This window comes from Prinia subflava, chromosome 5, assembly GCF_021018805.1.
Source record: "Prinia subflava isolate CZ2003 ecotype Zambia chromosome 5, Cam_Psub_1.2, whole genome shotgun sequence".
NCBI classification, from domain to species: domain Eukaryota; kingdom Metazoa; phylum Chordata; class Aves; order Passeriformes; family Cisticolidae; genus Prinia; species Prinia subflava.
In genome coordinates this window covers 24,416,389-24,444,080 of record NC_086251.1, presented here as the reverse complement: position 1 = coordinate 24,444,080, position 27,692 = coordinate 24,416,389, and the positions used below count along the sequence as shown (strand labels likewise).

Below are 27,692 nucleotides of genomic sequence, written 5' to 3'. Positions count from 1 at the left end.
AGGCTAACCACAGCACAGCTGCCATCCCACAGCACAGCTGGCCCTGGGCTCTGCGGCCCAGATTTTGCCTACAGGGCAAAACCACTACTGTGTTAGACAAGCTCAGCTGCTACTTTGAGGAAATGGGTGTGATCCATCATAGAGAATCTTTAACTTCCTCTTCCTAGAAAATTTATCATCAACAGGAAATCCAAGCTTTGCATGATACTTCCAAAATTCTTTTCCAGGAAGATGCCAGAACCAAATGAATTATCTGCTAATACCACAGGTGTATGCGCTTTCCACAAGGAATGGCTTTATTAAAAAATAAAATATGACTAGATAATTATTCACTATGTTGCCCATCAGGCACAGAGATGCATTTGTATTTTTTTACAAAGACCATGGGGGAAGAACAGGCTTCACTTGGCTTCTGGAATTCAGGCACAGCAATTAGTTTATGTGTATATGTCTCTGTTCACACACAAAGCTTTTGGCATGGCATGGATGGCAAGTTTCAACTAGAACCTTTGTGGTTAACAAAACCTCATTTGCTCCTGTGGAAAACCAAGCATCCAGGCAGAGCTATTACTTTAATATAAGGTCATTAGATGTGGGTTGGTTGGGGTTTTTTTTCTTCCTTCCCTCCAGCTGGATCTTTACTACACAGGCTCTCTTTTACTAATCCAGATGGTTTTGGGTAGCCAGGACTAAGTGCCCTGCCCATTTGTGAGGTATAGTCCAGTGAAGCAATTTTTCATTCTCAGTGTGTTATCTCCTGTCCATTACTTCAGCTCTTGGCAGGAATTTCTGATGTGCAAACATTCCTTAGAGAACTTGTTCATATAAGATGCAGTATGTCAGTATTTCTGGAAACTTTCAAGCAGCCCATTATAATCAGGTGGTCATGTTTTCCTAGGACAAACAAGTCTGTTCAGACTTTGTCCTGTGGAATTTGAGGTTATTTGTACTGTAATCAGAGGTCCTGTCTACTGGACATTTCTGTCCTTTAGCACATTCTGGCCACACCTATCTCCATCCCTAATTACAGCCTGACTAGAACTCAGAGAAGGAGTTTAAGACAATTTTCCACATTATCGTCTGTAGCTCCCTTCTACCATTTTTTGACCTTACATGAAAGTCTAGCATTAGTGTTTGAACGATGCAGGTTAATCAGGGAAACTTCAGGATTGTTTACAGGACATCTCAGCTCATTTTAGTGCTGTTTTAGTTTCAGTTCTCTCAGAAGCCTGGCAGGCATGCCTCTCTTCACATTCATGTGTGCTAGGTCAAAGGAGCAACAAATCATTTCATTGTGGGTCAGCAAGTGGAATACTTGCAATTCTTGCAATTACTGCTCAACACTAATGATGCTTTTACCTGGGACACAGCACTGAAAGCAGAGACTGGATCTTTAAATTAATCCAAGTGCTTATATACCACCACCTCTAATTACGTGGCATAAGCTTAGAGGTACCTTCAGATACTGAACCTAGAATACTAATTAAATTCATAGCTAAATCCAGGCTTTTTTGAATATGTCCATCCCCTCCTCTGTTTCAGTCTACATTTTGGCATCCTAGCTGCTGTTAACACAATAATAACCATTTAATCCTGATGTTCACCCACTACTTCAGCCTTTATATGTAGCACCCTTTTTCCAAGCAGCTCTGAAGCAGTTCACCACCCCAAGTGGTTGGTGGAGGCTTGACTGAGTTTTGTGAGTCTGACTTAGCCAGTTCACTCACACTTGCTAGGTCAGAAGAAGAATGTCACTACAAACTCAAAATGCATTTCAGGAGCAGTTTCAAGCAGATGTACTAAGTAAGCCATTTTTAAGCAACTGCTTGTTCGCCTCTGTTTCTCCAACAATGGTAACTTTTCCTGGTTTTTGTTCCCTCAAGCTCTTGGGCTTATCAGTCCCAATGCTAGAATATGCAGATCAGGATGCCAGGTCTTCCCAGCAGCCTCACAAGCCTTTCAAAGGCAGAAGGACAGGTGAGATAAAGATGTTTGATACATCCTCCCTGCTGAATGGCACTTAACAACTGGGCATAAGTGCACTTGCAGCAATTCAGGACAAAAAGGGGAGCTACCTCTCTATGGGTAATCTGTGCCAGCCAGCAGGCAGCTTCCACAGTGCAACCCTCATCACAGTGCAGGGGTCTTTGGCAAAGCAGGGAGTGCACTTCTAGCCCTGTGTAAGTCAAGAAGATATTGGAAAGGAAAAAAAGAGGGTCTCTGCTGTGCACTAAGTGCTCTTGAAGAGAGGTGTAGCCAAAATAATCTAGATGCATTAGAAACCCCAACATACACAAGTGCATTTAGGAATCCTAAGCAGAACAGCACTGGAACGTGGCTGTCATTTTGTCAAAACCAGCCTTTAGCATGTGTCAAAGTCCCTGTTAGTTCAGGGAGCATTCAGTCAACTCCAGCTTGCTGCACAACAGGTCTGTTCACAACTCATTAGCCTGAACAGCCAGACCATGCAAGACAGAAGCTTCTTTCTCCTGTGCCTCAGCTACACTATCATTCATTTCTGGGATTATCCCAATAAATATGAGGGCAGTGAAAAGGGATGTTCAGGTTGAAGCTGTGTCACTTATACCAGCTGCCTTAACCAGGGAAGACAAAAAGCTTGCAAGTGAGGGATACTGAAAACTTACAAAAGACATGGGAGAATAAAGACCTTTCTTCTAGTCAGCTTGATGGTGCTAAAAATGGGAAACAAATGTAGAAGTTCCCTATTACCCTGCATATCCAAGATTCCTTGAACAGGAAGCCTGGAGACAGGGCAGACCTCAACACCCTATGGATGCATGTGCATTGAGGTCAAGGAAGCATGCTTTTGGGCTCCATGAAAACAGTTATCTCCTTTCTCTGAGTGCAAGTCAAAAGGATCTGTTTCTTTCTGCACTCCTACACTACTGTAGTGCTCAGAAAAGTCTTTATTCATCCTTGTTTATTTTTTAGAAAATCCCTACAGATCTAGATGTTCAAAATGAAGCATTAGTTACATGGAATATGTGCCTTTAAAGTCCAGAAGCTGCTGGATATACTGCAAAGGTGGATTGGGGCCAGAAGTGACCCAGTGACCTCTGCAGGAGATGCTGGTATGGCTGTGAGGCACTGGCAGGGCAGCAGCAATCATGATCCAACCTTCTCAACATAATTAGCAGGATAGAGTCCAACTTGACCAGTGAGAAGTCGGCCCTTGCACCAGCCCTGCTCATCTTCCTCACTAATCTTCATTAGTTCTTCACCTAAAAGTAAGAACAGTCATTAGGAGACAGCCTTGAGAAAGGTAGCATGGCATTTTTACCCACCTAAAACGACTTGATAAGAAACAAGACTATTGGTCTCAATCACCACACTCTTCTCCCCTTATCAACACCTTTATCATAATGCAGTTTACTCAAAGCCAGAATGACTGCTCTGTATTTATACTCAGTACTATCACCTCGGCCAACAAACTTAAACAGACCTTCGCTTCTTCTATTCAGCATCAGAAATCTCTTGTGCCCTATAGTTCTGCCTGCTTTTCTCGCCCTAAGGAACATGCTTACAAGCCAGAGTGATCAGACAGATCTGAGACTTTTTTCTTAGTGGCTCCTCTGATAGGCAGATGGGAAGGAAATACAAGAAGCTGCTAAGCTCTGGCTGTTAGGACCCAAAATGCCTATTCCATGATGGAGTGTCTGGTTTGGCCAGTAAGGCATGAAATCAACTGATTTCTCAGATTATGACCAGGAATTATTTTTAACATTCACACATCTGCTTTGGGAAGGGGCAGAAAGATCCCCTCCTCCACCAGTAGAAGGTCACACTTCTGCCAGAGAGGGAGGTCTGACTGCATCAGTAATCCCACACTGGCAGAGTCTCAGAAAGCCACTGCTGTTAAGCTGAAGCCTTGCTGGTACGTGTTGCTCAGAACGGATTCAAAAAGGAGATGACTACAGCTAACAAGTCATACCCCATTTCATCTGCTGAGTGGAAAGAAAGAACAAAGTCAAGTTCTAGAGCACCCATATTGCAGGATATTTTAAAGCAGCAAGTTAGCATTAGGAAGTTTACTAGTATGGTAACACTGCAGCACAGATATTGGCCTCAGGCACAAAGCCTTGCTACTGAAGGACTTCAGTGACTTTCAGTGGGTGTGTTTTGGAAAGGTATAGCACAGAGATACCATGTAAAACTCAAAACAAGCAAGATCAGAGACACTCCCAAGAGTGTCCACTTGAAGATGACAGCACATGCAAACTTAAATTTAACTAAAAGAAGAAGAGAGGACAGGTCTGTTTGCTCCAGTGCTGCAAGCCAGGATCTCCATTCTCTAAACACCCATTTTGAGCAATGGTTTGCATAGCTATTTTTCGCCAGTTGACCTCTGCCTTCAGTAGTACATGTCAGCCAGTTGAGCTTCTCCCAGAATATCTACCTTCACATTATTTGAAAAGACAATCCAGAACACCCATGTAATTTTTGTATCAATGGTGCAAGGGAGAAGCATTTAATAAAGGTTCAAGAAAATTCAGAATAAATGCCCTAAGAAGACGCAGGGGTCTGCTCTCCCTGCACTGTGGCCAAGGCCTAGACGATCTCTTTCCATGTGGCCTCACTATCTTCTGATCTAGAAAAAACAGGATTTGCCACTGTGTCATGCATTTCAAAGGAGCTAGCAGTGGTCAGACCAAGGGAAGAATTAAATGTCAGTTTTCAAGTGGACATCCAATTCTTACAGAGCGTTTCAATCATTCAGTGAGCCCAAGTGAGGACAGTGAAAGGCTAGTAAGAGATTAATGCTTCTGTACCTGCTTTAAAGCTCAGCTCATCAGCCTCCTGTCCTGTGTAATCGTAGAGTGCTCGTACCCGGACACCTGGTACCTTTAGGTCTTCCTCGTGCCCGTTGGCATCCAGGCACTTCTTGGGAGTGTCCTCATCTGACCACTCCGAAATGTCTTCCTTCCCTCCGCTGTGCATGTGCAAGGCAAGAGGGGACAGGGTGGTTGTTAGTAGATTGATCTTTCACCCACCTGCTCCTGAATCATGCACCACTGACTCCCCATGAGACTGCTCTGCTATAGGACAGGGTGCAAGAGGCCCAAAAGTCAAGCAGGGGCAAACAGGGAAGAGAGATCCCAGGAGATAGTAGATTTTGTTGAAAGCACCCCAGCACTAGAACCCTGAGGGCCAGGAAGATAACTCATTCTCAAAGTATTTTCAAACACATGCAGTCTTCATGACCTCCTCCTACTCTAGCAGGCCCTCTCACACAAGGAAGGCCAGTCCTAACTGGATAGCCCATCTGCATCCAGAGTTATTCCAGCCAAGAATACAACAGAGAAGAAAAGCTATGTTTTGCATCCTGAAGAGATGCCTGGAATTTTGTTTTCCAAGTCAGAGACAAGAGCAGAGGGGAAGAGCAGCAGAGGACAGACACCTGGAACCCAAAAAACCCTGCAGAGGCTATATTCCATACTAACTTCACATGGGTTGGTGCCTTCAGGGTGTCATAGAAGAGGCTGTTCTGCTCCTCTTGATAGGAAAACCTGTAGATTGGCAAATAGGGCCCCTGAATCCAATAGACTGTGAAATACAGTAGTGGCCTTGAAAAATCTCCATATCCCCATTCTTCTCTGCTCAGTTCACTTTGGCCAGATTCTACCTTTTAAAGCAGGACAGCTCCTGGAACAGTAGGATGAGTCTGTTCTGCCTCTCCCTATTCTCCAGGCTTGCATCCTGGCAAGGGAAGCAGCTAACCCAAACTTGTCAGGTACTACTCAGCACCATACCAGGGAAAAACAGTAAGAATTTGTTGCCTTCATTTAGGAAACCACACTACTCTCAACTCTTCTCACCGTGTCTGGGAGGAAGAATTGGGGAAATGCATGCCAGAATCAGACAGCACTGGTCAGACTGGGCTAAATCTTGTCACTAGAAGGATCCTTACTAGGAAGGCACTTTGTGAGGCAGAATGTGCTAGACAAAAAGAAAAACAAACAAACAAACAAACAAACAAACAAAACAAACAAACAAAAAAAACCACAAAAAAAAACCACAAAAAAAAAAAAAAAAACACCAAAAAAACACCAAAAAACCAACAACAACAACAACCAACCCAAAAACCAACCAACCAACAAAAAATAAACCCAAAACCAAACAGCTACCCTAAACTGTGTTTTCTACACGGCCTTTTCCAGAGTGCCACAGGTAAGGCCATGACCCTAGGCAGGACCGATGTATCCTAACCTGATGTATCTCAGAATTCAGCCTTTACCTTGTCTTCAGAGGGGTCTGTGAGACAACACCATCTCGTGTAGGCAAAATGCTGGTCAGGGTAACATCATCAGCCATCTTGTCACTCTTCTCCTTCTTGGTGATTTGCCTCTGTGTTTCAAGGGACCATTCCTGTCCAAGGAAAACCAGTAATACCATCAAGCCACTCAGATAGGAAAGCTCTGCGCATCTTTTCTGCCCAGTATAGAACGATAGAAGATCAGGTTGTACTTCAGTAGCAACTGAACTGGTCAGCTGAATAGCCTCGCTGGTATAGCAGGCTCATTTCTGTTGAATCTCAGGGTGCAACAAGAGAGGCTGTGAGAAAATCATCACAGAAAGCTGCCCCACAGCCCTGAGGCCCACGTCCTGTTCTTTGACTTTGCAGCTGCATGGCTGGAGTACAGCTTGGCAGCCCACGTGTGCCCTTTGGGCAGCAGACAGCTTGCAACACAACAATTTCAGAGGAGCCCGGCATCCTGAGCCTGCTGAGCAAAGACACAGTCTTTCCAACACAAGACTAGTAATGGCCAATTTCAGATAAGCAGCTAATGGTTTGGAAATAGCATTAAGGCACTCTAGAATGCTACCCCACCTCAAACTGAGGCCAGTTCATGGCCATGCCCGGTCCGTGAGTGTTGCGCCACCACTTCAGGTCCTCCTGGTTGTCCGCGGCCATGATGACTTGGTGGAGATCCCGATACAACGCGTGAAAGCTACGACCAGAACAGACAGAACCACCAGTAATCAAATCCCTCGGCAGTTTCCCAAAAGCCAAGTAGGAAGGAAGAGATTAACCTCATGCACAATTACATAGCATCTCAATCCCACAGGATTAAGGATGCTGGAGCAGCACCTATTCAGCCCTAGGAAAACACAGCCTCCCTCACTGGAGAGTCAGCCTGGCAAACGGGACAGGCTTGTTTGATGTGGCAGTGCCTAACGAGTGCCAGCTCTCAGCACAGCTCATTAAGTGAGCACTGAAATAACTCGGCACATTCTTGCACACGGACAGGGAGGTGGCTCAGATTTGTTGCCTCTACCATAAAACGGGCACAGAAAATTTTTAGCTGTGCCTGCTACCCCTGTGTAACCTCTACTTAGGGCAACTTGTGGGCTTGCAGGCACTACTTCACAAAAGGTCTCTCTACTAAGGGCAAAATGGGTGGAATAACCATCAATACCAGAAGGCAATAGAGCTACATTCCTTAGCCTGGGATTACATATAGCAACATGGAGGCATTTCAGAGGCTAGAAATACACACACAGGACAGTACTGGACAGTAGTGAAAAAGGAAGGATTCAAAGGCAGAAAAGCCTCTCTGGGGAGCCTGTACTGTCTACAATGACAGACCCCAGCACCAGTCACTCTAAAGAGACCAAATGCCAACTCTAACATACACTTGAAAGGGGAAGGAGCGAGATCTGGCTGATAGAAGCAAGCAGCTTCCAGCGACACCAGAATTGGCACCCTTCACCAGAGCTCTAAGCACTCCAGGCTAGCAGAATTCCCCTGTGCATCAGGGCCAGTACCTTTCACTGGTGGAGAGGTTGAGATGCTGGTGCAGATTCAGCAGCATCTCCTTAAAGAAGCACAACCGCTTGCGCTCTGCCTCCTGACAGCCCTCAAACACTTGCTCCATGTCCTCCATGTAGCGGGGATTGTAGCGGTTCAGTTCTTCCAGCATCTTCTCATACTGATCCTTGCACTGTAGCAGGAGCACAGCAAGGGTGAGATGCGCTGCCCTGATGGCAAACAAGTAAAAACCCTCCCTACTCAGGCTTGGGACTGACAAGTTTTTTCCTGTCAGCATTGCTAAACAAACACACCAGAGAAGTAAGAAGAAATCACACAGCTGATGTCCCGGTCCATTGCTCTCCTAATATTCTTTCAAGTTTCCTGTTCTTCCTTACTACTCTCTTCCATACAGGACTTTCCACACTTTCCCTCTTGTGGACAGACAAATCAGCTATTTTAGGCAGCCAAGTCTTCAGTGCTACAGGTTCCACACCCTGCACCAAATCCCCTACACGTTTTCCTTTTTTATTTTAAATTTATGTATAAATTAGGATCTTGCCCAGCTCCAAAGACGGAGACCTTAGTTACTAAAGTCTCAGCCTAGCTCACTAAAACCTCAGATGATGGGATTTCACATCTTCTTACAGGCTTCAGCTGAGTCATTTCCCTGAGGGACATTACCACTAATGCTTTTCCCTTGAAAGGAGCATCCTTGTGACCCCCGTCCGTACAACACACACGCACACCTTCTCAGCCTCCTGAGTGCACTTCTCTACACGCTCCTGCAACTTGCGCATCTGCTCCTGAGAGACAGACGAGTCTGCCTTGGCATGGTTCTCCCTGGTATGGGCCGTTTTCTCCTCCTTCCGGGCTGCATGATAGTTTTTCTTAGAAGTCTCCACCTGCAGGAAAAGGGATGCAGAAAAAGCCATGATCCTGCCCACACTGATCCTCCAGTACTCAGAGGAGGCATGTTAACATTTGTTAGAGTCTGCAGCAACATAACAAGAATGCCAATTTGGCATTTAGTAAACAACAGTGCAGTGGGAAGAGGTACCTTCAAATGTTCTCTTTTTCAGTGTGCACCTGCTGTGCAGGAATACAGAACCTGTTACCACAGTCTTCCCATATGGGAAGGAAGTTATAAAACCACAAGAACAAGAGACCCCCTGAGACATCCCTCCCTCTCTGGAATTCTCTGCTACTCTGGCTAACCTAGTTTGTTTGCCCAGTGACTCTTTAAATCAGGAAGCCAGCTCAACTATCCTTCTCTCTCTTTCCCCATTCACACTTTGCTTACATCTTTCATCTTCTTCACCCAGGGCTTCTGGGCCTTGCGGAACCCCTCCTCTGCATCCTTTGTTTCCTTGAAGCCTCCAATCATCTGCTTGTGGTACGCCTCCTTCTGCCAGGCCTTGATCTTATCCGAATCTTCACCAGCCAAGTGGTTCCGGACAGCCAAGTGAATTTCGCTCAGTTTGTCTGCCGCTGTCAGGAAGGCATGCCAGGCCTTTTCCAGAGTCCCATACTGCGGACCTGCAGGAACAAGCACCGGAGGGGCTCTCATACCTACTGCCCACAGAAGGGAATGCAGATTCTTTTCCTCCTACATACATCTACCAGTATGGAGTCACTTCCCTAACTCTGCCCCATCAAACACGTCAGCACTGACTGGTCTCCATGGTCCCACTAGGCAGTATTTGGACTGGCTGTTAGAGCTGGATGAGATGGGCATTTCTTTGGGCAGCCTCAGCTGTCCCAGATGGTGCCTGCGAGGAGAAGATTTCTATAGAAAATTCTCTTCCCAAATCTGCCTGAGCTTCAGAGCAGACAGCAACATTAATTCATGACGGAGGCTAGTCTTCTGCTCCACAGACCATCAGGTCTTTTGGGACCTCTGTCCCATTGTTTCCTGTTACTTTGTGAGACACTATCAGTTTGAGCACACTGCCAGTAAGTCACAGCATGAGTAGTTATTCACAGGCTGGAGGACAAGACAGCTAAGCCATCCTTAAAAGGGCGGTATCTCCAGCTTGATTTAAGACATGGACTGCCCAAGGATTTGCCAAACTAAGCATGCAATTTTATTTTTTTAAAGAACCAAGCACATGACAAGAGAACACCTCTCCAAGTGAATCAGAGGACTGACTAAAAACCAGGCACACACACAAAAAAGACATCCAAGAAAGTCACCCCCTTCCTGGGGAAGAAAAGCCTGTCCCTCAAGGAAACAGTGTCACCTCAGTAAGAGACAGCGCTCAAAGAGGGGAGGGCAATGCTTGTTTCCTGTTCCCAGTCTAGTATGCCAGCTTTACCTCTCTCCACATTGGTCCTCCACTTACGGGACCACTCCGTTAGCTGCTGGGCATAGTTCTTCTCTATCTTGGCTCGCTCCTGGAAGCAGGAGATAAGGTCATTGCAGAGCCGGTACCCATCATCCACACGTTTCACCGTCCGCTTGTAGTTTCCAGCCTGAAATGTCACACACATTATTGTTTATACCACACTGACTGTCACGTTCCTTCAGCACAGACAACAGCAGGTCCATACTGCACAGGGAGGGAACGTGGGCCCTTCTGAAGCCAGCATCTGGGCTCAGACCCTCCTTTGGCAGTCTCAGGCTGATGCAGCACTGGAGGGAAGAAGCTGAGATGTTTTGTTTGCTTCTCTCACAACTCAGATCAATGTCAGCTGAACAAGGAACTCTAATTCCACAATATCTGTGGAAGAAAGAGTCACTGCTCCCTGCAGTAACACACAGCATGGTACTGAACCTTCCCACAGCTCCTCCCTTCCACTCCACAAGGGCAACATGTCACCCACAGACCTGGAACTCAACCCTCTAATTCCACCAGTGGGTGGTAAAATGACACTCCTACCTCCCTCACACTCCAATTATCCTTCCTTACCTCCCAGAAACTGCCCCCAGGAGCCTCCCCACCGGCATCATCTTCTGATGACATCACCCTCTTTTTCTTGCAGCAGGGAATGTTTGCAGATTTCGGTTAACCTGAGAAGAGAGAAAAGTGATTTCAAACAAAGTACTGGCTGAACCTTTGGAGCCAGCATAGTTCTCCATGACTCTCCGAGCTGGAGGAGCCCAGCTTGTTGCCCTGCAGTCAAGTACTGTCATCAGTGCCCCTCCAGCTGCAGCCAGCAAGGTCCAGCAGATACACCCAGGGCTGAACTGGCCTCCTCCCTCCCTGCAGACAGGAGGCCTCCTTGGCAGGCCTGTAACACATTGGGAAAGGATGCTGTAGAAGACAATCTTGCCAAACCTTGGCTGTGCAGATTTTGGAGATGCTCATGAATCCAAAACTTCAGCAGCACCAAATACTTCTGCAGAGATTCCCTTCTTAACTAAGGCCCTCGGGAAACTGGGCTAGCTAAAGCTATTTAAAATCTGCTGTGAAAGATTTTAAATAAGTCTTGTGTCAATGGAGATGACTCCAGCTTCCCAGTATGACTCAGGATTACAGGATTACAACAACTGACTGGGGAAAGCAAGGCTGAGCAGTCAGCAGGCAGGCATGTCTTGAATGGGGAGGAGCCCTGTAAGCTGCCCACCAGCTGAGCTGGGCTTGAGCAGAAGTACAGAAACATGCTGGGGCGTACCCAGCCAAAGGGCAGTGCAGCACATGTGCCTTTTACCCAGCAGCACTGCTTCCCCAGAAACATCCCTGCACAGCTGCTCTTTGCATTACACTCACTGCATTAGCCTCAAAATCTAGGAAGGTAAAAGATTCATCTTATTCTCTGCTGTCTCGGAACTTTTACCCATTCCCCTGTGCTGGCCTGCACTGCCAATTTGTTCCTGATGTGGTACAACACAATGAATTCCTTGAGGAGAGGTTCAGGATTGTTCTTGTGCAAGAATGAGAGAAGGAGTAACAGGACCCAATCCCAGTCACTTGCTGACAAACCCAGTTCTTTCCAGACAAGCCCAGGTTAATGCAGCATGCATGGCCTTTGCTGCCACTTCTCCTCTTGCACATTCCTAGTTATAAAAAGCTTCCCTCACACCCCAGAGAGGTATCTGCTCATTCTGCCAGCCCACAGGGCACACAGCAGAGATGAAGATCAGGTCAAGAGTCCACATCTCCCACTTCATGCAAATCCTTCTTCTGTGTGGCATGAGCCACGTAGTGAAGCACCCAAGCCAGACTTCAGGAATTTCTGACATTTTGCTGTGTTTGCCCAGTGTCATCCCACGGAGTGTGTCAGAAGTATATTAATGCTGCTTCTCTGGCCTACTTCAGGAGGCTGAAAATGCTGAGTTCCAGTCACTGAAGCAAGTTCTTAAATGGGATATGACATTCAGGTACATGAACCTTGAAAAATTAATTCATCCACCATGCCACCAGCTGTCCCTGTCCTCCCTCCCCACCACGTTTGTCATCTGACTGCAAAGCCATCTTACAGCCTCCAGGCCATGCAACTCTACTCCTGGCCCCAGCACCTACATACCTGAAAGCTGAAAGTGGGATGCCGCAGGGGCACAGGGGAAGCCAGCAAGTGTGTCCCAAGCTCTTCAGACTCTGAAAAAAGACTGGAGGAGAGAGGTGGACACAGTCAGACACTCCTTTGTAGGGACGATGTCTTTTCTGATGCACTGCAGTGCTAGGGGTGTCCCTTTTCTACCAGCTAGGAGGGGCACCCTCTGATATAGCAGCTGCAGCCACTGTGCCTCCCAAGATGCCATGTTCCAGCACGTAGGAGAGATGCCAAATCCCTGTGTCACAAGATCTAGCCCCAGAGAGAGTTAAAATAGAAACACTGGGGTGGCTGACAGCACTGGGCAGGAAAGGTAGCATCACAACAGCTGAGCACAGGGAACAGCCTGGGCCAGAAAGACCTAAAATAAGCACAGACCCCAGGCACCCCATGTGGGGCCTGGTTCCCCCTCACTGGACGGTTCCAGTTTAGCAAACCCCACCACGTCCATGCCCTGCTGCATATACTTTTACACACAGCTGCCCTTGGGAGAAAGAGGGAAGGACACATACATACCTTCTCCAGTGTCTTTTAACTAAAGACAAAGATTTATACACAAGTCAAAGAACTTGATAACTCTACGTAAAGAAAAAAGAAAAAGCCACCAAAACTCACCAGAATGCATATTCTGGTCTACAGTCCCTTTAGTAGCAGAACATGTAGCACTGCACTGGTAGGATGTGGCCCTCTAGCAGGAGAGCCTTTCTGTCCCTTGCTTCTGTAAGGTGTTCCTATCACATTCTCAGAAATACTTTATTTTGCTATATGATACAGGTAACTGTCATCAGCTTTCCACAGAGCAAAGAGAAGTAAAAGATCTGCAGAGGCTAAGAAAAGCAAGGGCAGAATAAGGCATTTTTGTTTATCTCACATTTACATCCCTGGGGACTTACTCCAATGCAAAAAGTTTATTTATTAAAAAAAACCCAAAAAAACCCCGAGACAAAACCAACAAAAAACCTCAACTACAGACAAGCAAAAAAAAAATCCCTTCTGAGTCACCAATATGCACTCAGCTGAGGCTGGAAGGTTAGGACAGCTGAGAGTAGAAACTGCAAAACCTGGAAGTGGGATTTTTAGCCAGATGATAAGACTGTTTTTGAGAAGAAATGAAAGAAGGTAGGGAAAGAGAAGGAAGGAAAGAAAAGCAGACTGGGTTATTCCAAACTAAAGACTTTTGGTGAGGAAGGGGAGGGCAAGAGGTTGAGGGGGAAGAGTTGTGACTGAGTGGTCCAAGTCACTGGATAAAAGGTTAAAGCTCATCAAAAACCTTGTAAGGCTTTCCAGCGGTCCCCAATAAAACCAGACTAAACATTCCTGAAATTGCTGTGATTAAAAAATAACTTCATGAAGTTGGGTAAAAGTGTATTTAAAATCCATTCTTTGTTTCTGCTGATGAATAGATCAATTATAGATGACACATGAATGCTGTATCACTTTTTCCATGCTACTCCCCCATCCCCACTTTATCAGGAAGCAGTGAATCACAAACATGCCTTCCCATCTCTGGTTTCCAATTCAGGCTGACTACATGGTACTAGAATTTGGGGGGTAAATGTGGAAAGCTGTTGTATGGCAGTATATGCTTGTTCATTTGAGGGACAGTGAAGCTAACCAAACATCTTAAAACCTGAATCCATTCTTTCTGCAGTTTGCATGTTAGAATTTGAGTCACATCTGCTTGCTTTCTCAGGAGTTACCACCTCAAATAGCCAGATTTACTATCCCTAACAGGCTCTGAAATATAATAGTAGCTGTGCTGGATCAGACTAAGGTTCATCATGGCCTCATGGCCTTTTCTAGACATCAGCCAAAAGGAGATACCTTCTCTTGCTTTGACACCAGAGCAAGCATACATGATGCCTCCCTGCATGCTCTCCAAGCCTCTAACCACTTGCTGACAGGAACTTCCCTGAGTTGGATGTGCCATTTATGAATGAGCATTCAACAAAGTTCTCTTCCATTAATTTCTTCAACCTGCTTTTAAACTCTCATGATTTTTCATCATCTATAATATCATGTGGCAAAGTATGTGACAGCTTAAGGCTTTACTGTAGTCATCAGCACAGTAATGCTGATGGAGGGAAAATACAATGAAGTGGTATAATATTTCTACAGGTTAATCCCCATGACCTGAGCAGCAGTCAGTTGAGTACGTATTTCCATAGCAGTTGTATAGCCTTTATAAAAATCCAGAAAAATCCAGGTTGGTAGAAACAAGAAGGTCAAAGAACAAGAAGGACCCTTCCTGCTGGGCTTTTGCTGGACTTTACATACTTCTTGAGCCCATGTCAGTCAGCAGATCAAATTGGATGTGCATGCAGACATAGGGAAGGCACTTAGTACTGCACAGAGGGGCTGAAAATAGCTGCTGCTGTCACCCTGAGTGAGCCCTAGAAGAGCAAGTAGATTGCCAGCCCACCCCTTCATGCCTGTTTATTAATGAAATACCACATGGTGTGAGCCACCAAGGGTTTGAGACCAGGGAAACCCCGAGTTTGACGGGAAAAGTAAATATACGTGCCCAAGCCTGGAGGTTGTTTTACAGCAAAGTAAAGATGACAGGGATACCTCGTGGACAGCCTGATTTAGCAAGAGCCACCAAATGATTCAGGAAGGCTGGCAGAGCCTGTATAGTATGAGCAATGGAGCTGGAGTTATATCGGGTCGACTAGAGTTTTATGTGGGCCACCAGCATGTACAAGACTCCTCCTGATGCCACTGCCACCTCTGCTAAGAGGAGGCTATCTAGCAAATCATATTTGCAGGGCAAAGGAATGTTTATCCCTACCTTCTCACCTTTCTTTATCAGCTCTCATAGTTAAGAGCTACTTAAGAGCCCACTGCAGCTCCTTCAAGATGAATTGCTATTCAATTCACACCTCCAGATGATTACAGATAAAGGCACCACTACAACTAGCAACATCAGGCAGACTGAACCATGCAAATGACAGCTACAAATATTTCCACTTGCTGTGTTAAAAAAAATACCTCCCTTCTTCCCCCACATACCTGCTCTCACTTAGGAACCAAGATAATAATTAGGCCACACCTGCTATCAACTCCCTATTAACTTATCAAAAAATGCATCTTGTTCTTTTGCTGCAGAAAGGTGGAATGGCTCATGACTGTCTCACTGGTACTGAGCTCCCCTCAGGAAAATACCATAGGGCTCATTGTGATAGAGCTGCTTCTACCTTTGAGCCATGTTGTTAGTGCCACTTGTGATCCAGAGATGTGTCTCTGACCACAGATCTCTGCCCTCAGACCAAGGTGCCAGGCTAAAACCTTGCCTTTCAAAAACACAGGACACCCTTTACGCATTGTAGGGAGTGCCTTGTTGTTTCATGCTTTCACAGTATCTGTGCAACAGGGTCTGATCCACAAAGAAAACTTCCAGCTCCAAAGGTAATAGTAGCTCTTCTCCATTGAGAGCTTTCCCTCAGGCAGGTAAACCACAGAAATTCTCTTCCATCTACACCACATTCCAATACTTCCAGCCTCCAAATGCCCAAGGCACCACTTCTATGCATTGCTTGACTGCCTCCTGAGAATCCTTGTGAGCAATTGTTTTCTTAAGTTCCCCCAAGATCAAGCAATTCAACTCTACTCAAGGGCTCAAAGGGCTGCAGCCCTGCAGGAATTCATCCATAGAAACAAAGCTCGTGTATTGCACCAGACAAGGCCTTCTACCCAACTCCTCTTCCCTTTCCCAGCTACAACAGCAAATGCTGGATGCAGACTCATGTAGGAACAAATTGAGTTACATTTCTCTAGTAACTGAGGCTTTGGTGGAGACACATTTCTATTGTGGATCAATTTCCATGAAGGTGTTAAAGCCAAGCTAAGCAAAAGTTTTAATCAGTAGTAAGTTGCTCCAAACTAATTTCCACCTCAAGACAACTACCACCACAAGGCAGGAATTTGAAACTGCACCAAATTTGTTTCATTCCCAGGTCACTTTTCTGTACTGCACACAGTGGTCAAGGTATTCTTTTCCCTCCCAAAACACTGCCACTCTGGTATGGGTTGCAGATAACTATTTCAATTTGAACAATCCAAATATACAAAAAGATGGCAGCCCCTCTTCCCTTACAGAATGACTAGCATGAAATCCCTTTTTCTTTTTTCTCCTTTTAACTTGTCAGAATGAAACTAGAAAGCTGAAGCCAGGAGGTTCCACGTCACTCCAGCAGTGTAACAAACTTGACTGCTGTTGGTACAGCAGAGCTAGGAAGATCCCCAACAGAGAGAATGAAATGGGGCATGCGACAAAGTGTCTTTTCCAGACTCACCATCTCTGGAATTGCACATTCAGTAGCTCTGAACCAGTAACTGGGATGATGCTCAGTAACGTGCTCTCCACTGACATTATATAGTAGGTCTGGTATTTACAGGCATACTCACCTTTCTGAAGAGGGGACAGTTCTTGTTTACTGCTAGAAAGGATGCCAATTAACATGAAGATCCTCCAAAACTTCCCTTAGAGGTATTTATCTTATTGCAGTGTCACGCCTCCAGCAGTCACCTGACTGGGAAAGGGACTAAGCCAGTGTTTCCCAGCCTCTCCCTAGGGACTGAAGCCTGCCAGGGCTGTCTAATACAGTTTCAAGCAAGATTTCAGCTCATCTCTCCAGCCAGGGAAAGGTCAGAGAGACATCAGGCAGAACAGTAACTACACACAGAGGTCACTTCAGCTCTGTGCAAGCCTGTAACAGAAGCCAATCTCCCAGGCCATGATTCTCTAGAGATCATGTGGCTGTCCACTAGCAAAATTCTCCATGATTATACCAAAGTATAAATGCAGACAAGATCTTGTTCCACTTGACAGGCTGACCCCCTGAGTCCAGACCACAGTTTCTTTACTTAGTCCTCACATTCAGACCAAGCTAATGTACTGATGAGAGACATCCCCCATTGCCATCCCAAGCTGTTTTCAAAATGTTCATGCAGAACTCAATCCTTTCTGTATTTATTAGCTATTCCCTGTCAGCAGCCATGGCAACAAGACAGGCTTCTACTAATACACTGCTGCTGATCTAGGGGTTAAGGTTCCTGGCTGACATAGCTTTACCAGGCAGAAATTGTTTTATCAAGAAAAGGAAAAAATCTGCTTTCATTTCCAATATGACATAGAAGATCTTTAATATTATAGGAGCACAGGTCTATTCTGGTTAACATGACAGTATGAGACAATGTTAGGAATGTAGTGGGCTATCAAGGTACGTGTCACTTTTTCTCCTAGTTGTTCTTTGTATTTATATATATATAGATAGATAGATCAAATACAAAGCTGAAGGAGGGAAGAAGCCAGCACCGAACCATTGTGTGCCATACTCAAACAGGGCAACAGGCTATGTTCATTTTTATTCAAAATGGTTACTGGAATAATTTAAACATATATGTTGGGTCCAAGTGTTTAGCAGACCAGCTGACAGCTTAGTAAGAAGCCACATGTACAAGTTACCAGGAACAGCACTACCCCAGCTGCTTTCTTAGACCTGTGAACAGCATCATTCCTGTTCCACTCCTTAGTCCCAGCATGCCCACTTGCCAGCTCTCATATTCCCTGTCTTACCACTCTCTCAGGGCAAGGTTTTAGCCCAGGCAGATATTGAGAACCTGTAATTGCTACCGTCCCACTCCCTGGCCTCTTCACTTGTTTGCTTCTATGCTGGATATTTCCCAGGGTACTTCCCACCCTGCTTCATCAGTGTCTGCAAGCAAACACCAAGCTTGCCAGCAAGTACGTGCACTTCCCTTTTCATCAGATGGGACCCCAAACAACTGAAAGTTCTTTCTTCCTAAATCACTGATAAACAGGTGTTTAAAGCTCTAGCCAAAGCTAGTATATCCCTCCTCAGCAGTCTCAATGCACACTGAATGCAAACATTTTCCAGGATTTAATCTACATCTTACCTGGTAATGTTTTTTTTTTCTGCCCTTATTGACTGGTAAGATCAGGAGTCCATCCTGTGCACAGTTGCATGGAACTTAGTAAAGGTAAGTTACTGTAGCAGCAGGTTGGACCAGTCTACCCTCTCCAGCTAGGCTTGAGTAAGAAGTTTGGTTTGTTTGGATTTTTACATGAACAGCACTGATCGAAACAGAATAAAATTCCCTGGACTCATCTAACCCTGAGTAAGGAAGGCAGAAATAATGGAAGTGGTGATCAGGGGTGCTCCCTGTGGTTGTGGATGGGGAGCAGGTAGGGGGGCAAACTCCAGGAAGTTCCTGCCACTGGAATATTTTCCTGTGATTGAATCACCTTGCAATGCCAAGAGCAGGGATCAAGTTTACATGGATGCATTAGGAACTCCTAAGGAAGCAGACTACAATCAATGCAATCAAACAACCTTGGTGGGACCACAAGCCACTTAGCCCCATTTTAACACTGAGCTTCTGGTGGTTTCTTGCTTCACTAGGCTGCACAGAGTCAGAAGTCTCCAGCCTTCTCTGCTCCTTGCTCCCACTTGGAAGGCACAGTGAGTTTTTAACTCATCTGCAGTTCTGCAGCTTCTGGGTTTCCTTTACCAATAGTTGTCTTATCGACTGGCTGCTTTTTGAGGAAGGGGAATAGGAGATAAGAGTTGGCAAGAAATTTATGCTTCAGACCAAGTGTGTGACAATCATGTGGCAAATTATTTCAAAGTACTGCATTTCTTTATCTATGGTTGCATCAAATAGATTTCTGGTTTTACATGGTAAAAGCTGATTTACTAGAACTGCTTATTATGTGAATACTTTCCTTCCAAATATTCATATAATGGGGACAAAAACATGAAAGATCATCCTCAAGGCATTTCTGAAGTTCATCCAGTTCCCTGCAGAGTTTCAAGTCCCAAACAGTCTGTAGAAGGGAAAACAACCAACTCCTTGAATTGAAAGCTGAGTAAGATAAGAGTGAGTGCCAGGGCATCTCTTAAGGTAAAGAAGAATGAGGTTAAAGCATCACACTCATTAGTTCTGTTCCAGGTGTGACCAGTTCCTCCACTTTGACAGCAAGGCTCTTTTTTCACCTTTTACCAGAGCTAGGTTTACTCTGCAGGAAAATCTAAACAGCATAAAAACAACTGCAACTTAAGACAGATTTCAATACCATATGAACTGGGAGGACTGTAGGGCAGCTTTTACACAGAGTCATTTTGCAGAGTCTTTTATGGGACCAGACACGTGAAAAGAAAGCATAATTTCTTCTGTGGACTGGAGAGACCTTGTATTTCCTTTGTATTATCTCCTGGTTCAATAAGAATTTGGCAGATCAGCCACTCTGGAGGTATTCTACTCCTAAACATATTCATGTACCTTCCTTACAGATTTCCCAGAGATAAACACAGGTAACAAGGTTGAAGTAGGAAAGCCATTAGGAACTGGCGTGCACTGTGGCAATTCATACTTCACTGAATCATAGAATGTTTGGGTTGGAAGAGACCACAAAGATCATCTAGTTTCACACCCATCTCCATGGGCTTGGATGCCACCCACTAGACCAGGTTGTTCAAAACCCCATCCAACCTGGCCTTAAACACTACCAGGGATGGGGCATCCACAACTTCTCTGGGCAACCTGTTCTAACAACATTTTGAGTAAAGAATTTCTTCACAGCATCTAATCAAAATCTCTCCTCTAGCTTAAAATAATTCCTTCTTGTCTGATCACCATCTGCCAATGTAAAAAGTTGCTCTCCCTCTTTTTTATAAGCTCTTTTTAAGTACTGAAAGGCTGAAATTCTTCTACTGAAAGGCCATGAATACTTCACACATTCTTCTTGAAGTTCATTGCCCTGCATGTCATGGAGCAACTTTTATCTACTTTCATAGTATCTGCACGGAATCCGCTCTTTCATGTCAGTAGTGCCTCTTAAAATAAATTTTTGAATCTCAGGCTGAAAAACAGGACTATTAACACTTTATATCTCAAATGTTATTCAAAATACTTTAGGAGAACAGAAGCAAATGGGGCAGTCAGCCCAAAGTGCACACGTGACAGGATAGATTTTAATGTTCAGCATCACTGGAATGTCATTTGCTTTCTCAGTTCACTGCCCAAAGGAATGATTTCAGTTTCTGGTTCTCAGGATTCAACCTGACACGTAAGGAAAGAACACTGAGAGGGTTTTTAAAAAACCCACAAACACAACAAGGCAATCCAGTGAGCTTTACTTCCTGCAATGCTTCCTGAAGCAGCTCAAAACCCTAGCTGGTTGCTTGTATTGGGATAGAAGCCTGCTGGAGTCAACAGCAAGCTTTCACATGGGTTACCACAGCTCACCAGTCCTTGTACAAGGCAGAGCTGACTGAAACCATCAGGAAGCAGAACTAAATACCTGTAATGCTTCAAGAAGTGAAATATGTTACATCTTCTCCCAATCCTCCATGACAACTCTTGCCATTGTAAGAAAAGGCAGCAAGCCCACTTCAGAGCTCTGCACAGCAGTACTGCAGCTGAGCAGCTCAGCACCCTCAGGAGGAGGAGAGGTTTGGCTCAGCAGCAGGGGTACTGTACTGAAGGGTGGCAGGAAGTTACTACCAATAGCAAATCACCTGTAGGTGACTGAAAGGACTGACTATGTCCCTGAGTGCCCAGAAGGCAAGTACCCCATCTTCCTGCAAACAGGAGAGACACAGCTTGGCCAAGCTCACAGTAGGGACAGGACTGAGGAGGCTGAAGACTTGCTAGCACTGTTACTTAGGGGTTGCCTGCAGCAATTGTAACTCCTCTAGCCTGGAAAAACTTAGTTGCAATAAACAGTCTTACCACAGTCACCTATTAAGAGAGCATGAAATCCCTCACAAACCTAATGCCTCTGGATCCAGGCCCTGGGTACCATGGAGATCTCTCACATGCCTTTTCACCAAACTACAGTGCCCAGTGACAATCACTAGATTTAACACACAAATTCCAACTATCACAAGTCTGAAAGGCTCATTCCCATCGTCCCATTCACAGCACGGAGAAACCAGTGAAGGCTGAAATGTGATTAGGATGCCAGTCACATTTACTGCCTTATAGCAGTGCCCAGCTTCAGCCCACATTTCAGCATGAAGGAACTTGAGATTAATATACCAGTCACTGAAACAAAGCTGGATGATTACAGCAGAGGATGCACCAGGTGCTTTGCAACAACATTTTCCTTTGTGCTGCTGGAAAAACTTATGCCCAAACAGAGTGCATTTTGATGTTAAATTACAGTGATGCTGTTAAATTACTTGCTGCAAGGTAGTGGCAAAGAGCTACCACTTGAACAGCTTCTTAAGTGCTCCAAGGATGCCAAGTTCCTTTGTAATTCTTTAAAGAGCAAAATCCTAAATTCTTTGTGAAAACTTCCAGATACAATAGTCCCTGTTTTCTGACCCATCCACTAAAGTCTCAGACTAAAATATTAAGGCTTTTTTTTAATCTATCTGTCACAGTTGCCGCTCACAGAGTACCCTCTACACCCATTGCACTGAATAACTAGTGATAAAACAGCTTGCCTGATCACAGAGTCTGCCTTAAAAAGATAAGAGCTCCTTAAAGGGCTTGAACAGCTCTCCTATTGTTCAGGCATTTCCCCATGAACTCTCAAAAGCAGCCCAAATTCACAGATCACTGATCAGCTGATGGCAAAAATAGAGGCAGTTTATTAATGCTCTCTGATCAAGAGTATAGCTTTTTCCACTCAGGCTACAAGTAGATACATTTAGCTTTTGAGGTCCACAGTTCAATCCCTGGATGCCAGCCATGACACAGACCAAATGGTTCAAACAGCAACTGAATAATTGCCAGCTGCTAAGATGGCCAGAATAAAGAATATACAGTGTTTGCCATGTTTGCTGATATCACGAGTTCTGACAGAAGCTCCCATCACCCCGTTGTGGTGGTGAAGGCATTCTTACAGCTTTGCATCTCCTAAGAAGCCCCATTATTGCATCTTGTACATATATATGCATGTGTGTATGTAAATATATATTAATTCTCTCCTCTATAATTATTTTCTTTTTGTTAGAAATTCATGATCATCCAAGGAAAGAAGACTCAGGCTAGGTCTTATATAATCCACAAAACTCTAAAATGACTAAAAGCACCAGTCATTACCCTGTGAAGAAATTAATTCAGGCTTTTATGACTTAGTTACACACACAGTCTGCCAGTGACCTGCAGCATTTTGTTGCAGTCCAGTCACACACAAGCCTATTCACTTACTGATATTTGATAATAGAGTTCCAGGTGGGCAGTTGTTCTCAGCCCTACACACAGGTGACACACTGAAGTTACTGCTTTTTACAGCCTGAGAAGGAGACAGTCTTCACTTGAACAAGTGCAGGCAAGCCAGAGAAGCTCAAACACAAAGGTCAAAACAAAAAAATTTAAAAAGGCAATAAAGCAATACAATAGACCAGGCACAGAATAGGGAAGGCAGCAGGCAGCTGATCAAGCTCCCACATTCATTCTGTTCCAAGCTGCAAGTCAAAGTACAATCTAGTAAATATTTTAGGGAACTTCTAGAGAAATACCATTTATTACACAAAACACTATCAAAGCAGACTCCATCTCATACAAAGCACATTGTGGACTTCAGGGAAAGGTGAATCCTTGCATGAAAGAATGTGCCCAGTTATGCAATTCATGGGGAGAAGCTCCACTTTGACTCCACCCCGAGACCAGATCACACCTGGAGCAAGGAGTATCTGGACCTCATCATTTTAGCCCACACACTGCAGTTGTGCATTCTGCGCTCATTCCTTCCTGAGAATGACTTGAGTCACCCTCTGTAAGGCTTAGTGACACTTCAGTTCCAGGGTGGAGTGAGAGGCTCTGCTTGGGTTCTGTACTGCAATCAATTACCATCATATCAGAAATTCCTTTGTGTGAATTAGACCAGCGGTTGATTTGAAGGGGACAGAAGTTCATTTCCAGTTTCAGGAAACAGGGAGCACCAGTTCTATCAGGAGGGTCAAAAAGTGAACAAAAAGGGCAGATTATTTCCTAGGGCCAGGAACAAGTGTCTGGCGGTGGTCAGCTAACCTCGCCTGCCCCACCAAGCGCTGAGCCTTCCTGCATGCCTGAAGAACTGAAGCAAGTAAAGAACACATAGTTGGCTCAGAAAGTGGTGGAACAGGTTAATGCGTTTGGGCCACGCTAGCTTCACTTATCGATAGCTTTGCAGAGATCATGGAACCCTCCTCCCGTGCCCAGTTACAAATCAGACTGTCTTCTCAAGCACTGGATATCCAGGCCCACTAATACCCTCTCTGTTTATCAGCTTTCTCCTGCCCTAGGCTGGAGAGGACACGGTAACCCCAGCAGCCTGCCAGGGGCCCGGTGACACGGCCGCAGGCAGCACCCCTAGTGCCTGCCCCTCGCCCTCCCTTCCCTGCTGCCGGCAGCCAGAAGAGGAGGACAAACAAGGACAGAACTGTCCCATCTGCCGAACTTCTCCATCCAGCTGCCCACAGTCCGGCTCATAGAGCGGCAACACGGACGCCGAGACAAGGGACTGCAGCCCCGCGAGCGTGGCCCCGGCGCGGCCCCTTTCCCCAGGGGTCCTGGGAGCCGCTTTATCCCCACTCTCCAAGGGCTGCCAGCGCCCGCGGCTCCGGTTTCAGAGTGGGAAGCGGCTCTGCGCGGAGCCGGCACAAAGAGGCCCCTGTCCCCGCGGCGGAGCGGAGGCGCGGGCTCCGGAGGGAGGGAGGGAGGGGGAGCCTCGGCAGCCCCCAGTGACGGGGCGGCGGCAGCGGGCCGGCCCCGGGAGGCCGGCGGAGGGGCACCCGGCGAAGCTTAGGGACGCAAAGGGAGCAAAGCTCTGGCGAGAGCTTCTCCAGCCCCTCGCGAACAACCCTCCGGGACCGCAGCCCCGCTGCCCTTCCCAGCCCCGCCGCTCCCGCACCTACCGGGGGTCTTCGCTGCGCCTCCAGACGAGCCGCGCCGAGCCACCTCACAGTCCCCTCCTGCCCACAGCCAGCGCCCAGCCGGGTACCGCCTCCCCCACCCGCCCCCTTTCCATGAGGAAACTTTTCCCTCACAGTTGCCAGCGCGTCCCGAGACGCGCTGCCCGCCGCGGGAAGGCGGCGCCGGGACCTGGCCGGGCTCTGCCGCCAGGACCGCCGGCACCCCGCGGGGCACAGGTCCGAAAGGCGCCGGGCCCGGGGCAGCGGAGCCCGCAGCGGTGACCCCGCCGCTTACCTCGCAGGCGGCGCGGAGGGACGCTCGGCGGGCGGCGGCCACCTGGGAGAGGCGCGGCTTGAGCCCTCCCCCTATATTTCAACCGCGGGACTCGGGGGTCCCACCCCGCCTCCAGCAGCTCCCGCGGGGCGGGCCCGAGCTCGGGCTGCTCCGGTGGCAGCGGCGGGGCAGCTTCGGCGTGGCTCCCGCCTCCCCGCCCCCGCCGCCCGGCTCTTGATCCAATTAACGGGAGCGGGCTCTGCCCAGGCAGGTGGGGTCGGGGGAGGGTGCCGGGAGGGCAACGCTGGCTCCCGTCGGTCCCCTCCACCTCCACGTTGTGGGGGCCTGGAGCCGTGGGACGAGGAGGGGACTGAGGGAAGTCTTCCTGGCCGGGATCCCCCTCGTGGCGGGGGCGGGAGGGAGGCAGCCCTGGGAGGAGCTGCCCGCTTGGCCCAGCCCTGAATTCGGCTCCTGTCCGTGAGTTCGTTCATCTGTGTGCTGTACCGGGCAGCTGACCTGCAGGGCCCGGAGCCGCCCTGGTGTGTTGGAGCAGGAGGTTCCCCAAGGCCGGCTCCCACCCAAGTGAAGAGCTGTGATCTCGCCTGGGAGAGTGGCATGGGTCACTCTCCCTGGGCTTAGAGGGTGGCATCACTTCAGTTCACCCTGGCATCCGTCTTGCTCTTTCAGCCCGATCCTGCTAACTGTTTTCAGTCACTTTTCCAATCTTCTGAAAACCTCTATTGGAATAATTCAGACATCTTTAAGTCCTCGGAGCCTTTCAGATGACACCAGCTGTTTTCTAAATGCCAGGGGTTTGCCTGCCAGCGTTTCCTTTTGTAACGCCAGGCCCTTGAGTGCAATTTCCCCTGGGGCAGGGCTTGTACAAGGAGCACTTGGAGACCTTGCTGGCCTGCCTCCTCTTGACTCCTTCCAAGTGATTTGGGACACAATTCCAAGGACCAGCTGTGAGTGTGCAGTGATGTTTATTCAATTGGTGGAAAAAGGAAAGACTGAGAGCCTTGCAGAAGGACGAGAGGAAAGAGCATGCCATAAATCTTCCACTTCTCTGGAGCAGTACTTGGGTGTTTTGCCTTTCTTTACAAGTGCCCTAGATTTCATAAGAGCCAGAAAAAACTATGCTGATGTTCTTCCCATACAGTGAAATGCTGTGTTAGAAAATGGACATTAGAAACCATTCCTTTTAATTTCTTCTGAGACCAATCCTCTATTCACTTTTACTAGCACAGGGTCCCTGGAAGGTGGACACCCATGGCAGGTCATTGCCTATGGTGTCACCATGAGCATCCTTCAAAAAAGTGAGGAAAGATTCTTATCCTCAATGTTAATGACAATTGAGACTATAAGCAACAACTTTGTCTTTAACTAGAACAAAACTGAACTCAACTCTTTGGCACAGATACTCCCTAATTCAATCGAGTTTTTGATTTCCATTATCAGATTAATGTACATTAATGAAAGTCAGAAAAGGCAAACACCTGTCATCTATTTATAGTCTATATCCATTGTTTGCCCTGTGTTATGTTTTCATGCTGATTTCTATATGGAGATCCCACGTGCATCTAAGAGTGTCTAAGACAGATGCTGTCCATGGCCAGTGCCAGTAATGATTGCAAGGTGAGAGTACTAAACTGCTTGGCTCTTGCAATCCTGTCTTCCAAGGCTGGAATGGCCTGGGAAAGATAGGGTGCTGGGGTATATGAGGTCAAAATGATAGTGATTTTTTTTGTTAATTTTCGTGGTATAGGCAGCTTAGCAATGGTCATGGGACAGAAGGAGGTCAGATAGCATGATATTTACTCCTTGATCTCTAGAGGTTTCATGGAATAGAGGGCTGTTTTCATATGCATGGCAAACTCTAGTTGCTCTAATGATATATACATCAGTAATGAGACTAAAGTAGCCAAAAATATTCGTGCTCTGGACAAAGATCCTGCCAACAAGGAGGCAGAATACCTATAGTTATTACTAATACCATGAAGCTGATCTTAGTTACAATATAGCTTTACCAGACCCAGTGACAACTTGATTCTGTGGGAGAGAACCATGTCCCATTAACTGAGGCAGAGCCTCAACATAATCGTACATCTGAGAAAAGGCATCATAAAAATAAGCCTAATATCCTGCCCATGCAGAATTCTACTCCTCTGACTTTGTTGCATACTGCAGTTTGAAGAGTGTGAGACTTTAAATACATGGAAGACTATTTTCTCAAATCAGTCTTTCTCTTGCTTGCTCAGAGTACCATCCAGACACTGAGCTGTGGGACATCAGTTGTGCATGAGTTGTATATTGTCTGCTGTTCTTGCTTAGTGGATAATAATTACAAAAATATCTCATGATTCTCTTGAGAGAAATCAAATGGTGTTACCTACTGACACAAACACTCTATTTAGCATGTGGCCTCATCTTGAGTACTGTGTGCAGTTTTAGGACTCAAATTTTAAGAATGATGTTGAAGTCCTCGATTGTGTCTAGAGTTTAGCTTGTCTAGGTTAGAGAAAAGCAGGCTGAGGAGTGATTTCATGGCTCCCTACAGCTTCCTGAGAAGGGGAAGTGGAGAGGGAGGTGCTGATCTCTTCTCCGGCGATCCACAGATGCGTGGGAGTGGTTTGAAGCTGCACCAGGGGAGGCTTAGACGGGACATTAAGAAGCATTTTTTTACAGAGAATCAAACACTAGAACAATCTTCCTAGAGAGGTAGCCAATGCCCCAAGCTGTCAGTTTTCAAGAGGCATTTGGACAATGCCCTTAATACCAGGCTTAAACTAGGTTATCCCTGAACTGGTCAGGCAGCTGGACTAGATGCTCATTGTAGGTTCCTTCCATAGGAAATATCATTTTCTACTCTTTTCTGTTCCATTCCATTTCTATAAAATGCTAACTGTGATAGCTCCAAGATGGAAATGTGTAGGTTACACTGTTTTTTTGCTCATGGGTACAGTTCTAAGACAAATGCTGTGTATTACAAAAGTGCCTGATGAGACTTTAAGACTTGCTAATTGGGCTGATGTATATGTCCAAAACCAGATTGTATTCGTTATTATAATTTTTGTGTATGGCATTCTGATATAGCAACTAATACAACTTAGTTACTGTTCAGGGAAAAAGTATGGAGACTGAGTATGTTGTTTTTCTGGGGAGTTTTTCCATGCATTTTCTAGTATGGGAGAAAATCCATAGGTAACTTTAGTTTTAGCACAAAAAATACCAAACTAAACCCTAGAGAAGCCATGGTCATGCACAGCTATTTTAGAACCTG

General features: G+C 46.2%; 2 protein-coding genes across 4 annotated transcripts in view; one reads left to right on the top strand and one right to left on the bottom strand.

Annotated features, from left to right (window-relative positions):
* Positions 1 to 27,692, top strand: part of F2 (coagulation factor II, thrombin) — a 329,241-nt gene that overhangs the window by 265,940 nt on the left and 35,609 nt on the right. The window lies entirely within an intron of this gene.
* PACSIN3 (protein kinase C and casein kinase substrate in neurons 3) lies at positions 274 to 24,629 on the bottom strand. Of its 3 annotated transcripts, none has more exons than XM_063398449.1 (12): positions 24,434 to 24,629; positions 12,242 to 12,323; positions 10,684 to 10,784; positions 10,090 to 10,246; positions 9,075 to 9,310; positions 8,521 to 8,676; positions 7,789 to 7,964; positions 6,851 to 6,971; positions 6,257 to 6,387; positions 5,463 to 5,528; positions 4,791 to 4,951; positions 274 to 3,242 (listed from the first exon to the last, which is right to left on the bottom strand). In XM_063398449.1, exons 3-12 carry the CDS (start codon positions 10,735 to 10,737, stop codon positions 3,127 to 3,129), a joined length of 1,374 nt encoding a protein of 457 aa, XP_063254519.1. In that variant the 5' UTR covers positions 10,738 to 10,784; positions 12,242 to 12,323; positions 24,434 to 24,629; the 3' UTR covers positions 274 to 3,126. The 3 variants fall into 3 exon arrangements, with proteins under 3 accessions (XP_063254519.1, XP_063254518.1, XP_063254520.1); XM_063398448.1 differs by lacking the exon at positions 24,434 to 24,629 and adding an exon at positions 24,142 to 24,269; XM_063398450.1 differs by lacking the exons at positions 5,463 to 5,528; positions 24,434 to 24,629 and adding an exon at positions 24,142 to 24,269.